General features: G+C 42.9%; 1 protein-coding gene across 8 annotated transcripts in view; it reads right to left on the reverse strand.

Annotated features, from left to right (window-relative positions):
- KDM2B (lysine demethylase 2B) overlaps nucleotides 1-16,126 on the reverse strand; it is a 126,251-nt gene extending 110,125 nt beyond the window's left edge. For 6 of the 8 annotated variants that reach the window (XM_074887705.1, XM_074887700.1, XM_074887706.1 and 3 more), the window contains exons 1-3: nucleotides 9,428-9,498; nucleotides 8,114-8,258; nucleotides 4,705-4,783 (exon numbers count right to left, since the gene is read on the reverse strand). In XM_074887705.1, the coding sequence (XP_074743806.1) occupies nucleotides 4,705-4,783; nucleotides 8,114-8,258; nucleotides 9,428-9,478 (275 nt within the window). In that variant the 5' untranslated portion in view covers nucleotides 9,479-9,498. Of the gene's footprint in view, nucleotides 1-4,704; nucleotides 4,784-8,113; nucleotides 8,259-9,427; nucleotides 9,499-15,495; nucleotides 15,569-16,061 lie in introns of those variants that run through there. The other 2 variants (XM_074887701.1, XM_074887707.1) reach the window with 2 other exon arrangements.
- Between the last annotated feature and the right edge of the window lie 26 nt (nucleotides 16,127-16,152).

A 16,152-nucleotide genomic window follows, 5' to 3' on the forward strand; every position in this document is an offset into this window, starting at 1 on the left:
TGTTATATACAGATCACGTTGCCTCAAACAGAAAAGAAATGCAAACACCTTAGCGTGCACTGGGTGCAAACTTTCATTTTAGTAAATGTTTAAAGATTTGCTAGAGGTCTCCTATTCAAATCCTAATGAGGATGAGTTCTGGCTAGCATACATATCTGATTAACCACACTACAATGCAAGATGACCGCTGTTCAGATAAAAGAGACAACATCTCTCCTGACAATATTCTCTCTCCGAGTTGCACTCCTGGAAACACCAAACAACCCTCTGAGAAAAACAGCTCCTCTTCTGCTAAAAGATCACAGGTGGACTTTGCTGCTTCTAGCCATACAAGTAACAGCTCACGATGGTCAGAAATACACAGGGAAGCAATTTTCAGAGCGTCATTACAATAATTTTTCCTCATTCATCTCATTCCTTGCCATTTCGGAGTACCTCCAAGCACAGTAACCAAACTGTTCAGCTATGCTTTGTACCTCTGCCAGGCACAGACATGCAAGCTGACTGCTTAACAGCAAACAGAAGTGGAAGCACGTATCATCAGTTACTCAGAAAGTCAGAAGTCTAAAAATCATCTTATACCACATATTTTATAGACCACTGTATCTCAAAAGTCACCCCACATGTATGTGGACCACCTAATCTACCATACCATGATACACAGAGTCTCCTCTGGACAAGAGACTCTGCACAAGTGCAAGAAAAGACCCAGTAAAGCATAATTTCCTCCAGAGCCTGAAGTGGAACTTAAGGTTCCCGAATCTCATCAGCAAATGACTCGGATCCAGAGGCAAACTGCCCAGTCTCGCTCTAGTGATGGAAGACGGCTGGTTCTGCCACTCATTAACTCAAGCAGTAAATGTCAGGATGATCAGACTAAAGGTGCTCAACATTTTGGATCAGTTAGGCAGGTGTCAATCTATTTTGATCTTCCTGGAACACAACACATACAGCATTTATGTATCTACACATCCACAAAACTCATATACTGCATGCCAGCTACTTTTGATAGACACACGTAAAAGTGGAAATGTAAATAAAATTAAATCATGTTATCCTGCAGAGTGCCAAATAGGAAAGTTTCCTCATGCATTTCACTTCTGTCATTTAAAATACACATAAACTGTGTTTCCAACCTTCTCTTACTCTAGTGACATTTATGCCCAAGCATGTACGATTCCTTTACAACATCATTTCAAACTAGTAAGTCATGCTCATTTAAATAAAAAATATTAGAATGTCCTATAAGAGATTACTGATCTACAAATTCTAGCATTTTAACCCCCCAGAGCAGTCAGTATTCAATGATTCAGCAGAGAATGGAAATATAAAAACAATTCACCCAACTAACTGTGAAATGGAGAATCCAACTGATTCCATGCAGCAACCATCCAAAGCTCATGTATCAGATAAAATTTGTTCTTACTTTTGTCAGCATACTAATTCACCAAGAATATCCTCAAAAGAAAAAAAAGCTTCAGTATTTTTACTCTCTGCTCTGACAGTGAATTCCAGCTAGAAGAAGTTGTTGCACAAGATGTGTGGATGGTTCACAAAAGGGAGAAAGGGAAACAGCCCTAGAAAGGAGGAAAGATGTCAGAATAGTATCAGAATGATACTGGCAGTCGGGAGGAAACTGAAAAGCTGGCTAGTCGAGCCTGGCTGCTGAGACTATTTTAAGCTCATCACAGCAAACTGAAACACATATTTCTCCTTCACTATCCAAAGCATTAGTGTGTGACAGAGTTGAGCAAGTGACTCCAAAACTCTTGCTGTGGATTAGCATTTACTCCTCTTCCACCTCTTCGCAACCCAGCTGAGAATTCCAAAGATGCATTATCCTGACTGCCAGAGCTGCAGAACTCCAACTGAAAATGAAGGCACGCAGCATTCAGTGCTGCTACTTCTTCACTTCCAATGCATGTTCCAAAACTGCTATTTATTTGACTGCTTTGATAATGCTTACAAAGAAAGGTACCTGATTTTCAATGGTCTTCTTTCAGGCGTAGTCATGTATACATGGATTCTTGCCATGTATGTGTGCATACACATAAGCATTTGAGGCCAGGTCTTTTTTTTTTGCCTCAGCAGAACACAGAAACACATCTATAACCTGGCCTGTCTGTACACGTGGCGTATAACTACAGAAGGGGCAGGGACACAGCCAAAGGGCTCCCTTCTTCAAGGTCCTAACAAACGTTACTGGTGGCTTCCAGGAAGGAAGAGGAATAGGAAGGCTGCCTGCAAATGCATCTAAAAACAACACATCTTGAATTAAAACAAGCCAACACATGACACAAAAAACCAGATTACTCTTACATGATCCCGTTAGCTTGGGGAGTCTCTGAATCCCTGGATCAAGAAAGACCAAAGACCACTCTCCAAAGACAATATCATACTAGGAGGCTTCAGCGAAAGCACACAGCTAACTGCATGTGGAGGGGAGTGCCAGATGGCAGCTCTCCAGATTTTGGGCACAGGAACAATACAGAAGTCGATGACGATGTGTGAACTGAGATCTAAGTGTTGAAATGTCTAAGGTGAAATTGCCTCATTGCAAAATCCTGAATATTGAGCTATCAAGAAGAAACAGATATTACATCTTGTGGTTACAGACACACAAAGGTATCTTTGCAAAGGATCTCGTGCAACATCTACAGCACATCTGGCAGCCTGAGCTCTGGAGGCACCACAGTCTGGTATGGGCAGTCACAGGACACACTGGTCCCAGGCTGGAGTACTCATCATCCACCTCTGATAATGCCCTGCCATTTGCAGGACCTGAAGCCCAGTAATGTTTGTGATGGCAGGATGAGCTCTCACTTCCACACCTCCCTGCTGATGAAGCACTAGCTGAACAGGTACCGCTGGCACAGTAAGAGCCGAAACATCTCTCCAGTTTTCTTCTTGTACTGTGGGGAGTTTGTGAACTTCCTCATACACAGGAAGGAGATCTGGCTGCTAGGAAGGTGCAGGAGTATCTCTGGCTCCTAAACACTCCCCAGTTTCACAGAAAAGCTAATGGCTTCTTCCAGAAGAAATTCTGGAGACTTTCATCCCTTGCCCTTCAGAAGTGGCAGGGTAAAACCAATGCATATAGAGAGAGCAGTTATCTCAGATGATTTCCCACCATTTTCCACAGTAGATATGTCCTTCAGTTGAAAGAGAAGCATCTCTTGAAGAAATAAACAGAACAAAAAAGTAGCAACAACCTTCAACGAAAGAAAAACCCCTGACAAGTTGAGCAGAGAAGCCAAAAGGAGGGTCAGAAAAACAGAGGCTCTAATGCAGCTGGAAAAATTCTAGGAGAGAAAGTTCCTGTATTTGGAGGCTGAGAGGAAGCAAGGAACTGGGATGTCAAATTATTTTTCTGCAACACCAAATAGGAGCATAGAACTATTTAGAAACTCTAAGAAGTGACCAGCCTTTCTTACTTAATAGCTAGGTTTTCTACCTGTCTTCTAAAAGATTACAGAATACATGCACGTTTTCCTCAGCAAATCAGGATGCAATGTAGGAAAGGCTTTGCACAAACAAAAAAAAGAGATGGTATCTTGGTGTTTGCTTTTTTTTTTTTTTAAACAAGAAACTAGACTGTGCATCCAGGACTAAGTACAGAAATAGCTGGGCTTAATAACCAAAATAAAAAAAATCCTAGTACAACATAATGGCTCAACAAAATAAACATTACTGTAATTACTACTGAGTACCTATTAAGCACTTCTTGATCAGAGTTCAACATATAAAACTATTTTACTACATCATGACAATATCACAGAATCATCTAGGTTGGAAAAGACCTTGAAAACCACCTAGTCCAACCATTAAATATATCACAGCAGCTCCTCTTTGCTCTTACGGTAAGGTGACATATGCTTGTCAAATACCCCAACACTATTTCTTCTCTTTCTCTCCCTAAATTATAGTGGGGTGGCTTGATCATTTATATTTAAATAACTGGGACTCGTCAGTTCCCTAAACTTTGAGGTGTTCCAGCTGAAACTGAGCAAAGTAATTCTGCTTTCAGAAAATTAATTTTCCATCTTCCAGATATAATCAGTTACACAGTTCTAATTTCCAAAAGTATTAAGGAACATTTATCTAAACTACACATTATGTGGCTGAGAAAGTATATAATTTTAGTATTTCTCTCTTAGACACTGTCACTTTTACAAAGAAACTTGCAGGATTCTCTTATTAAAATACCAAATCCTTTATGACTGGATATTAACAAAATGCAACCTCAAAAAGACTCTAATAATACCACATTTTAACTAGACATCATTAAATATTTACAGAGCTATAACATTCTGAAGAGATACAATTATAATGGAAAATGACAGGCATCATTAGACATTCCACCTGTAACGCAGAAAACAACTGAGAAGTCAAAAATTGAAGGGAGGTTGTTCTGTCATTACAGCATGGATTGGATACAAGAACCTTTGAATTTTATTCCTAACTTTCATCACTGACTTATTTTTGATTGTGTAGTACCATGCTGTATGCACTTAACTTTTATAGATCTCATTATCTGCTTGTTTATAAGCGGAAAATAATCATTCCTCTTCTCAAGGGTGCTGACAGTCTTACTAATTGCAATACATTTTGAGATCATCAAAAGAAATATCACATACAAGTGGAAAGCATAATGGTTATTTTATAAAAGCATTTATTAATCATCAAGATTTGGTTGTAACTTACTTAATTCCCAGTCCATCCTTATTTCTGAAGATAAGGGGAACTCTGAGAGCTTCTCTTTGCACATACTCAAAAGTAAAATCTGTTTGAATAATGAATAAAAAAAATCCAAAATCAATTACAATGGTATTAGCACCTCACATTACATTTTCTCAAAACGCTACCCATTTCTCTTTCCTCACCAAAGAACTCCACTACCACTTCAAGAAAAATATAAAGAGAATGCATATTTTAGGTCCAAACCGGAAACCAGATGACAGACAATGCTCTCCCAGCTGCTCTCTATTTTTCCTGTTCACTGATGCACATAAAATAGAATCCAGTCAGAGTTTGTCAATTAAGGTCTGGGTTGAAACACCCAGGCTGTAATGAAATACCAAATTAACAGCTAAAAGATAATCCTAACTAAATTACTGCAAATCAGCCTAGTACTTCTGGGGCAAATGTGTAGTTTAAACTGTATGTTTAAGTTTATACATTTTAAGCTCTATATTTCTACTTAGGAAAAAACATAGTTTTTTGTGAGCACTATCTGAGTATAGCAGAAAGCCCTGATTCTGTGAACACATTATTTTCTTTTTATGTGACAGTTACTATTACTTTCAACAGAGTACTTTTTTATTATTATTATTAATTAATCAGAAATGTAACTGCAGGAGCTGATAGAAATCTTATACAGCTCCTGGCACTTAGGGAGATGGTGAAAAGGGCACAGTTTTTGTGTGGGAGTCACAGTATAACGCACAAGCAAACTGAAAATTAAACATAAATTTGTTATGTTAACACTGACCAGTATCACCGTGTTGCTTCACTCTCGAGGATTACACAGAACTGGTCTTTCCTGGGGATTTCTTTATGCCATGGTCTGATACAATAGCAGTGATTTGGGGATTAGAGAGGAAGTTACAAGGCAGCGATTTGGGTGAGCCGTGCCTACAAAACCCCACGCTCCATTTGGAGCCTTCTGTCACAGAGAGAAGAGGAATTCCTGCAGTGGCCACGTTCTGTTTCTATGGTTCTGCTATTCCCCCCTTTTTACAGGAAAAAATGACTTTTATATAGCATCCATATGCTACCTTAAACTGGAAAACACTGCTTGACTCTTCAGCACTGCAAAACATACTACACGCTGCCAAACACACTATACACTTTGTGTATCATATTCGGGTACCCAGAAGTAGTTTAACTTCTCCAAGGTTCAGCCAGCAATGTACACACTTCCCGGGCAAGCACAAGAACCTCAGACTCAGGCTCATATCGGTGATGTTTCTCTGCTATAAAAACCCATACTGAAAGAAATGGGGGAAGCAGCGGCTAAGCTCCCATGCCTGCAGATGTATTTCCCTCTATTTTTACAACTTTTTCCTTGCTGTATTCAGTTAGTAATTATGACAAGTAGGGATATAATATTCCTACTTAAAGTCACCAAATCAGAGCACAGTAATTATCCATTTACAAAAACATTAAAATTACAGAAACTTTATTGCCACCAGCCTCAAAATAAGTGTAATGAATAGTCCAATTAACTAAGGTTACCAAATAAGTATTTCTGTACTAGAGAAATCTTCATTTCTCATAGGCATTCCCATTAGAACTATCGGCTTTAGGTAAGCAAATAAATAAACCACAGATGTTTTTTTAAGGACACTCATCCAAGACAGAAAGTCAACAAACATCAAGAATAACATAGGTGGGAGAAGCAGAGGCAGCTATATAGCCTCGCAGACCAGAGAAGAAGTAGCCATGACAAACTGTATTCAAGCCAAAAATCACACCACTGCCTTGCAGCACCTCGAGGAAAACCTCCAACCCACATTCCTAGCAAAAAAACAAAATCAAAGAAGAGTTATCATTAAAAATAAAAAAAAAAAAAGGACACGGGAAATAAAAATAAATATCGCTCAACCCATTCCATGTGTTCATATAAACCGACTTTTTTATTCTTACTAACCACTGTCATTGTTTTGCCTAGATTCAATTCAACTCTCGGATTTACAGAAAAAATAAACCAATAGTAAAAATAAAACCAGAGCAAATAGTAAGGCAGACCCTTTCTTCGTAATGCCCCAACAAAGCATTTAAATCCCTTGTGGGGTCGAACAAAGCAGACACAGACCACAACAAAATAACAAAAGACACTCATTTATTTTCAAGTTCTCTAGAAAGGAGAAAGCTGCCCAAAGATTTTCGAGCTGCTGGGCTAGGGAAGCTGTGGATTGGATTATAGTTAGCATGTAGCAATGGCAACCACTGGAGTATTTGGAAGATGAGGGTAGAATGCAATCATTTTCTGGAAAATTAATTAACATTTCCCAGCTAAAAAATAGGTGTTTGTGTTTTGTTTGGAGGAAGAGGGGTCAGGGTTGAGCTTATCTCCTAAACAAATACCTTCCTAAACAAGATAGGTATTTAATTTCTCCACCACATTAACTTTTCTAAAAGGAGCTTAAAATGCTCATGCAAAACTAAGCCTAGGGGAGAAAAGGGAATTTTCTAAACTAGATTAGTGGCTCCACAGTTATAACCATTTCAGGAGGATTACAGCACAAACTACTCTTTCCTGAGAAAACCGGCTTAGACAGGGAGTCCTCAGTAAGGCCGAGTTTTGGTGATAGCCATCTGGGATTCAGGATCCCTTTCAACAACGCCGCAGTAAATAAAGGTGACTCGCAACCCCCCCCTGGCCCGTTTGATTCCCGGGCAAACCTTTCCCATTTTCCTTCCAGCCCGGCAACCGCGCTGCAGAGCTGGGCTGTCTGGCTTTGCTTACCGCTCTGTAATTTAAGTCACCTAAGCAAACCAACTCACTTCGGGGAGCGTTGTAATTTAATATATGATAGAAACACAAAGAAGTTATTGATTTTAAAGTCTCCGACCCTGGTGAACAGGCTCATCAATGGCATCCTTTGGCAAAAGGGGTCCTGGATTCAACAGCGGGCAGTGGGGGGTGGGGGGCAGGAATCCCCTCCGGCTAAGTGGGGGCTGGGAGTTCTGCCTCTCCTTTGCCAGGACTAATTCCTCAACAACTCGGTGGTGCGTCGGGGTCACGGTACCGGAGCACGGGGCGGGGGGGTGGGGGGACACCCCAAGGCGCTGTCATTTCTCACCACACCACTTCCCAAGCCCCGTGTCAGGGCAAAACCCGCCCTCGGGGTGCGGGGTGGGGGACGGGGCAGCCCACCCCCCCCAACCCGGCGGTGCGGGCTGCAGGGCCCCGGTGCAGCAGCAGCAGCAGCCCCCCCCCCACCCTTTGCCCCCCCGCTGCTGGGCCCGGCGTCGTCACCGGATCCCCGGGAAGGGGGAGCGGGCGCGAAATACGAAGCCAAGCGCGGAGCTACACGTGGAGGCTCCGGCAGCGGGGAGAGCCCGGGCTGGGCAGCCCCCCCACACCTCCCCGGCCCCGGGCTGTTACCTTTCCCGTCCATGGCATGCACGAAATCCCCGTGATACATTTTACTCTTTAATTTCTCTTCCAAATTGAAACTCCTGATGCTGACAATTTCCTCCACGTCCGAGAGGTCCTCGTTCTCATCGTATCGCCTTCTGCCAATAGATCGCTAGAAAACAAAACAAAACCCACATTGTCCGGAAAAAAAAAAAATAATAAGTGGGGGTCGGTAGGAAGGTAAGCGCATGGATCGTGCAGGACGATTTGATAAACAGATTCTGGGGGAAATAATGAAGATGGTAAAACACAAACTAAACAAAACCAAGCTCCGACACAGCTGCATGCACAACCTTTTCCATGCCGTGACACGGAACTAGACAAGAATAACAGGTGTTTGGCTGCAGGAAAACTCAAACTTGGGCTGCGGTGCAGAGCTGGCGCTTAAAGGCGAGGAGACAGGCGTAACTCGCCGAAAATTCACAAGCTACAGCCCCGATGCGCTCTGCAATCCCGTAAAAACCCGTGAACGGTGGCCAACGCTCATTAGCAACCGGTTCATTTTTATTATTTTTGCACGTGAATACAAGATAATTCCGCGGGGAAGGGAAGGTGGCGGGGGGGGGGGGGGCGGGGGGCGAATCATTTAATCTGATGCACGGCATCCAGGTTTCGGTATTTACATAATCCGAGTGTTTCCATAGTCACACCGGAAGCCGCGATTTAAAAACCCGATCGCTTTATGTAACGCCGCGATGGATGCGCAGCCCCCACCCCGCTTCCCCCCCCCCCGGCGGGAGCCTGCGCGCTTTTACAGCGCCGAAAGCTTGGGGGGGGGGGTGAGTTAAAGGCAAAGAGAGGGGGGGTTTAGGCTCGGCGGAGGTCAGTGCCGCTCCCTCGGGGAAGTTGCGGCGGGCGCGGAGCCGGGGCTGGAGGCGGCGGCGGGGGGGCCCCGCGGTGCTGCCCGGCCGGCCGCGCACAAAGGTAGGTGCCCCGGTGGAGAGGGGGGGATTTTTGGGGGGTGGGGGGGAGCCCCATGCACCAGCTGCCTGCGACAGATCTCTCCTTGCAAATACGCCCCGGCAGGCAGCCCTACACAGACGCGCGGTGGATCAGCACAAACCCTTACCCACAGGAGGGAAAAAAAAAAAAAAATATTCTCGTCCCACCCTCTCCTTCCCCTCAGTTAAATTCCACCCCCTTCCCCAGTGTCTAAGCTGCTCTCTTGCAAAGTAAGTCGCTGCGCTGCCTACGTTTTACATGCATTTCTCCCTTTGCAAACAATTAAGCAAAATCAATTAAAAGGCACAAATAGGAAATAGACAGAAGCCAGCTACACACCAATCTTCTTCCAGAGTCTTTCTCTGCCTCCATTTTTTTGGAGAGTTTCATCACTTAATTGTCAACAGTTCCTGTCCTGCATTTTTGGCCCAAATGGGGAGGAGGAAAAACAAAAGCCATCCAGGTCTCTCTAAAGTTTTGCAATTTTGCACCAGCACTTTTTTTTTTTGGGGGGGGGGGGGGAAGAGGAGGGGGAGGGAAGGGAAGGGGAGGGGGGCGGCGGCGCTGCGTTTTGCAAAGTCCTAAGGCACCATTTTCAGGCACTGCCTGCGGAGCGGGGGCGCAGGCGTCGCAGTGCCCGGAACGTAAACAGTGACGGGGATGGGGGGGGCGGGGGGGACACCGGGGGGGTGCTGGGGAGGGGGTGTCCAGGGTGCGGTACCGGCGCTGGGCTGCCCGCCGGCCCCGCCGGGTCACGAGTGCGCAGCGGGCGCCGTACGCAGGCGCTGAGCGGCGGTGGGGCAGCGCGGCGGCCCGCGGGGGGGGGGGGAGGAACCACAAAGGCGCGGAGGGTCCCTGCGGGGGTGCCAGCAGCGACGGGCCCTAAAAGTTCGGTTTAAACGGGGAGGGGGGTTCAGCGCCGGCTGCCCAGCTTCATGATTTAAACCCCGGCGCGGGTTTGGAGAACTCCTGTAAAAAGTGGGGAATTAACGTAGCAAAATAATCCCGTAATGCGGGGGGGGGGGGGGGGGGGGGGGAATATCCACAAAGGCGCGGAGTGTCCCTGTGGGGGTGCCAGCAGCCACGGGCCCTAAAAGTTCGGTTTAAACGGGGGGGCGTTCAGAGCCGGCTGCCCAGCTTCACGTTTTAAACCCCGGCGCGGGTTTAGAGGACTCCTGTAAAAAGTGGGGAATTAATGTAGCAAAATAATCTCGTAATGCCCGGAGTTACGGTTAATTGCTGTGATGAGTGAAGCTCCCTGATTACGACCCTCGGGTTCGCGATGTTGTTCTCTCGCCCGGGCGGCAAGTAGCCCGGCACGGTAGCCCCCACCGAAGGCAAAGACCGGCTGGTGCATAAAGTGCTCCAGGATCTGCACCTACATTTGTCTTGTGAGAACAGGGTCTAAATAATGTAGTATTCGGTGCGAAATAAAGCGAAATTGCCTTTGTAGTATGCATGTACAACAGGTAGTTAGAAATGGCATGAAAAAGTAGGTAAAAATCACAAAAATCAGCTGCTGATAGAAAAAAAAATCCTAAGTATAGTGATACTGCAGGTTCCTAAGGCTATCAGAGGGTCCATTTCTAAAACAATTCACGTCTACTCTGAATTGATGCTGAGCAAATATTGGGACCATCTGATCGCAACAGCAGGGTCAGAGTGGAGGTTTTGAACAGCCTCTGGGTTCCAAAGCGTGGCTCCTCTCTGAAGTGACATCCTTTACCTCCCCTGCACAACCCCCCAAGAAAGGGAACATCAAAGCTCACCTAAACGCAGCGTCAGGGGCTGATGGCTCCGACTGATCTCCTTGGGTTTGCTTTTTGCAATTTTGTGAGATGGACATTGAGAATAAACCTGTTTCTACCTTTGGTACAGTACTCGTTCACTGTTGTCTCTCCTGGGCCAGCAAAAATTGGGAGTGATGTGATCTAACCAGTACAAATCTCAGAAATAAATTTCAAACTGCCTTACATGCTTTTAATTCTCAGATCAGTTAAACGGAGGTTGAAACTTTTCTTGAAATAGGGCATTTTTCTTTACTATTCCTGTCTGTTTCTACCAACAGAAATATATTCATAGAGCATCCAGTTGCCCTTTGCATACCTAACCAATCGTGTTCTAGGTACTATATCAAACATACTAAATATTATGCAAAAAATAAAACGCATTAAAGTTCAACTTTGTGGGCCTTGCTGGTCATCTCTTTGTAAAGATCTGTATTTTAATGAACCATGACATGGGGATAAAGGCAGGAGAGGATAGAGTTCTAACCTGGGATTTAAGGCAGGGAGCTTCTCCTTCTGCATCTGCCAATAACTGTTTGCAGAATCTTGAAAAATCATGTAATCTTTCTCTAACATCTCCCTATTTGCAGGTGATTGAACTTTATTATCATATAGAAGTGTTGTATAGGCTATATATTGAAGTGTGGATTCCAGATGTTTGTTATAGCAAGTACATTATTAATCCAGAATCCTGAGGAGATGCATGCATATGTTGACCTTTCAGCCAAGATTACTCAAAATTAAATGCATGTGTACATCTGTAGGATTGAGGCCAGAGTAATTGTACAAAATAAATGGATGTTACTAGAGAATCATCAGACAAAAACCCACATAATCCATCCATTCCACAAAAGTCCACCAAAAAAGAACAGAGACATAAAAGAAAACTCATTTTTCTAAATCTTTGGGTTTTTGGACACGAACAATCTGAGACTCTTGGTATATCAAGCAAACCCACCAAGAACTGTATTAATCACATACACCTGGAAACACCACAGCACATTATTCAAGTATGGAAGTAAATATGTTTCAGAAATATCACAGTTTTAATCTATAGATCTCCAAAAATAGAAAACACATCTTTAACCTTCTTTTAAGACAGATTCCTATTAAACTACATTTAATTTTACCATTGAAATAACACTGTAATCTGTGCATTAATGACAAAAAAACCTGTCTCAAACTTAAAAGAACTGGGAAAAAAAGGGGGGGGCAGTAGGCTGTGAATGATGAGGATACCCACAGCTGCATTAGGATAAAAACATTTAGAAGCAATATTAAACCCGCATACTTGAGGACACAGGTTAAGCACTGGCAGATGAGGGTTAGGGCTCATTTCCCCTCTGAGCAGGTCATGCCACAGGTTTCTAGTAGTGCCCAGAGCTGGGCCCTGCCAGGGCTGCCACAAGGCTGGCTCGCTTCACAGTCAGAAATGGGGAAAAAACACTTCAGGTATCAATATGCGAAAAGGGAGTGGCGATTCAATAATTTTGAATAGTTTAAAGGGGCTAATCTGAACTATATTAAAGAAACCCCAACACACTAAAACTTTTTTGCTGGATGTTAATGTAACTTAAATTATTTAAGATCTAATCATGACAGTGTGCTGGATCCTGACCTTGTTAGCTTGGAACTAGGAGCTGTCATTTAATTAAACTTGCACCACAGGGCTGATGCTAAAATAAGAACGATAGTGTTGTGCTTGGGGAGGCTGTAGGAAGAAATGGGTTAATTTTACCCCTACTAAGCTTTCATATGTGGTTATTCCCCATTGGAGAGAACAGGCTGAAATAATATTAAAACATTTTTTAAAGTATATTTTATCCTGTAAGACCTACCATTCTATACCTTACCTTGGGTTAAGATGGAAGTCTAGATATTTAACCATGTCATTGCTTTATGAAGGAAGTTAAAAATTATACAATTTTTCTAGACATGACAGGTCAAAATTTTTGCAGAAATTCCATCAACTGAACTTTAAGCTCTACTTTAGGTGAGGTTGGCAGATATGCTGGCCTTAACCTCCTTGCTGCTTGGGACTGCTGATAAATGTCTGTTTGCCTTTTGCAACTTCTAATGTGTTGTTTTTAACGTAGATCTACCATAATTTCCATTTTGTGGTAACCTGATTTGGTTTTGGTACAATAACAGCAACAAATGGAAGTGATAATTTGCATGTGAAGCTGGAAATATGTTTTAGAAAAACTGCTATGCAAAGGGTAGCACCTCTGCATGCTCAGTACCGTATCACATTAATCATATGGTACTCGGCGAACCTATTCTTACTCAGTCCTCCTACAGAAAATGGAGAAGTACATTTTTAGCAGGAAAAAAACTATGAGTATCCTTGTGACAGTGTACAGATTTCTCAGGGCTTTCTGGAAGGAAACTTGGACTTCTGCCACCTGCTCCGATTGTGTTCATGCATAAATGATCCAGAGAATGGGTTGACATTACCTCTAATTAGGGGTAATAACAGCCTGCTACTGAAAGAGCCAGTTCCCTTTCTCTTGCGTGTGTGCCCCTCATTTCTCCTGTGTTAGGTCTAGTGTTTGTGCAGCCACAGGGTAAGTCAGTTCAGTGACCTGATCCAGCAGAAAACTCAACCATTAAGAAAAAAAAAAATGTGGGTTGGTTTTTTTTTTTATCAGGTCAATTGACTGAAGCTCTGTAACCATTCGATCGGCGTGATGTACAGGATGGCGGAGTGGGGTGAGATGAAGGAAGAGTGCAGGACTACACCCTTTTGGTGGCCTTCTGCAATTGCACTGATCAGAGGTAACATCAAACCACAGCTCTGAACTCCAGCATGATTTCAGAAGTCCCTGAAGCATTTCCAAGAGTTAATTAAGCATGACTGACTCTTTTTGTTTCAGCTAACTCTAGAGTGGCAGTATAGAGGTGTGTAATAATGAGTAATTAGAGTTGGGAATACAAGAATTTATCCTGTTTAGTTTGTACCTCAGAAGGGAGCTGTAAAATGGAACATAAAGGGGGAAGAGGCTACACTGCGACAGTCCTAATGTTTTAGTTGCAGAAGGAGGCTTGGTCCTTAATTTATGTTTTTCTATGTAACAAACCAATTTTTTATTTCTGATAGGAAAGGCTTATTTTAAACCTACAGTGCTGGGGGACTTGGAAGCTTAAAATTACACATGGGTTTGGTTTGGAAAAGTGGACGGGATGAGATGAGATTTCTTTACTGATTCAGTAGGTCCTTTTCCGTACTGTTTCTTTGAATGAAATATGAACTCCACAATACACCAGTGTGCAATACTGTTCTGTCTTTCAGAGCCCTTCCCGATAAACAGGAATAGGAGTGATGGACAGAAGAATAGAGAAAGAGTGAGTTCAAAGAGTTTATTTTAATACAGCTATTTAGAAAGACACTCTAAGTCCTTCTCAGCTGTACATCTCTTGCAGGTTGGTTTTTTTTTAGAGAAATGTGATTTTAGGGAACAGGTCAAGACCTAGGTATTATTTGTGCAGTAGTACTCACCCGTGATGTTACAGTTTAACCATATTTTTGCACAGAAACAAGAAATAGTGAACAATCAATCTTGGTTATGTACATAAACATTTTTCATAGCTTATGAGCAGCAATACAAAATATTTTTTAAATGTATGATTCCACAGAAACTGAGTAACAAAGTCTTAAATGTTTGCTTGAGATGAGGAGGAAATTTTACATTACTGTGTTTTGATGGTTATCGTATCTCCCAAGTAAAATGCAGTAATGAAATGACAATATGGTTGTTACTCATTCCTTAGCAAGTGGTGCTCAGACTTAGCTTAAGGCATCAGTGGAAGACACAGAAAATACTGATTGTGCTGATGAGGTCTTCTGTTGTGGTTTTTTTTTTTAAGAATTAAAGCACACTGAACAAAGAGTAGGATTTTATAATGCTAACTTGTGTTGGACTTTCACTCAAATGGATCCTATACAGTAGTAGCATCACCCATAAAAGAGAAGGAAGCTGGCAAACACTCCATGGAGTCATTTATACAACAGAAAAGGTTTTTATGGAAAGACTAAGTCAAACTCATTCTTCTACAGAGGTGTTTTAATGCCCCTGTAGATAAAGATCTAACCAAAAGTTGTTTATAACAAGGGGATGACTCCATTTATTTCCTGAGAAAGGAATGAGATCAAATCTACGTGTTAAGAAAAGGCAGTTTCAGGGAATGCCTTCAAGGACTTCAAATAGTTAAGATTTTTTTCTTGGATGCTTCAGCTATGCTTTTTTTGTTGGTATAGCCTGTCATCACCTTTACTGTGGATAAGTAAATAAACGACCTTGCAAATCAGAGAAACGTGTGAAGAGAGGAACAAAGCAAAAATGTTAAAGACAATGTGCTGCCTTGTAAATAAGGTGGAAAATGTCAAGGCAATAATAGAAAGTCACCAAAGCTTTTGATTGCTAGTGGAACTAGCATTGCAGTGATTCAGCTAGTATGTGGAGGTGCTTGTAAATAGTAAAAGTGTCCTTGTCCAGTAGTATTTCTATTGCTAAAATTGTATTTTGCTTACTAGAAATAGTAGCAACAGGTTTCTTACACATCCCTTAATTCTCCAGACCCATGAGTTTGATGTGGCACAAGCACTGTATTAAGTCTCACCTTTTCAGAAATCATCTTCATAACTGTGCCATGTATTTGCTGTGGAGTTCTGCTACATGCCTCATTTTTCCCTCTGTAAAACACAGAAAAAATAAATTATGGTTTAAAGGATTTGCATGAATGTGGTAATAAAAAAATAAATCTTTCAACACTGGCAAACATATCTGTTGAAATGTTCTGCTTAATCGACTTTATCAACTGCCTGCTGATAAAAAACCAGTTTATCAGCTCTGGGTGTACAAAATGGTTATGAAAATTTTAACTACATGATAAACAGATGTATCAGTTTTAACTGGAAGTGAGGGTGGGTGCTCAGACTGGTTTAGATCCACAGGACAGATGTAGATTAAATATTTAAGATTTTTAGGAGGGGAGGCTAAAGAAGGACGTCGTTGAGAAATGGCCTTGTGGTCGTGTTTTGAGGGAAGGCAGTGAGGGGGGATGGATCGGGGGACACCCCATCCCTTCCAGCCCCGAGCAAAGGGGCACCCACCGCCGGACAGAGATGTATAAAACTGAGAAATTACAAATTCCCGTCAACTGCGCTCCGACCTGAGGCCGCTCACCCGCCCCGCTGCCGCAGCCACCCGGAGGCCGCGCCCCGGGCTCCAGCCGGGCCTCGCAGCGGGGGTTCACCCTCCGCAGAGCCGCTGAGGG

This window comes from Strix uralensis, chromosome 17, assembly GCF_047716275.1.
Source record: "Strix uralensis isolate ZFMK-TIS-50842 chromosome 17, bStrUra1, whole genome shotgun sequence".
Lineage (NCBI taxonomy): Eukaryota > Metazoa > Chordata > Aves > Strigiformes > Strigidae > Strix > Strix uralensis.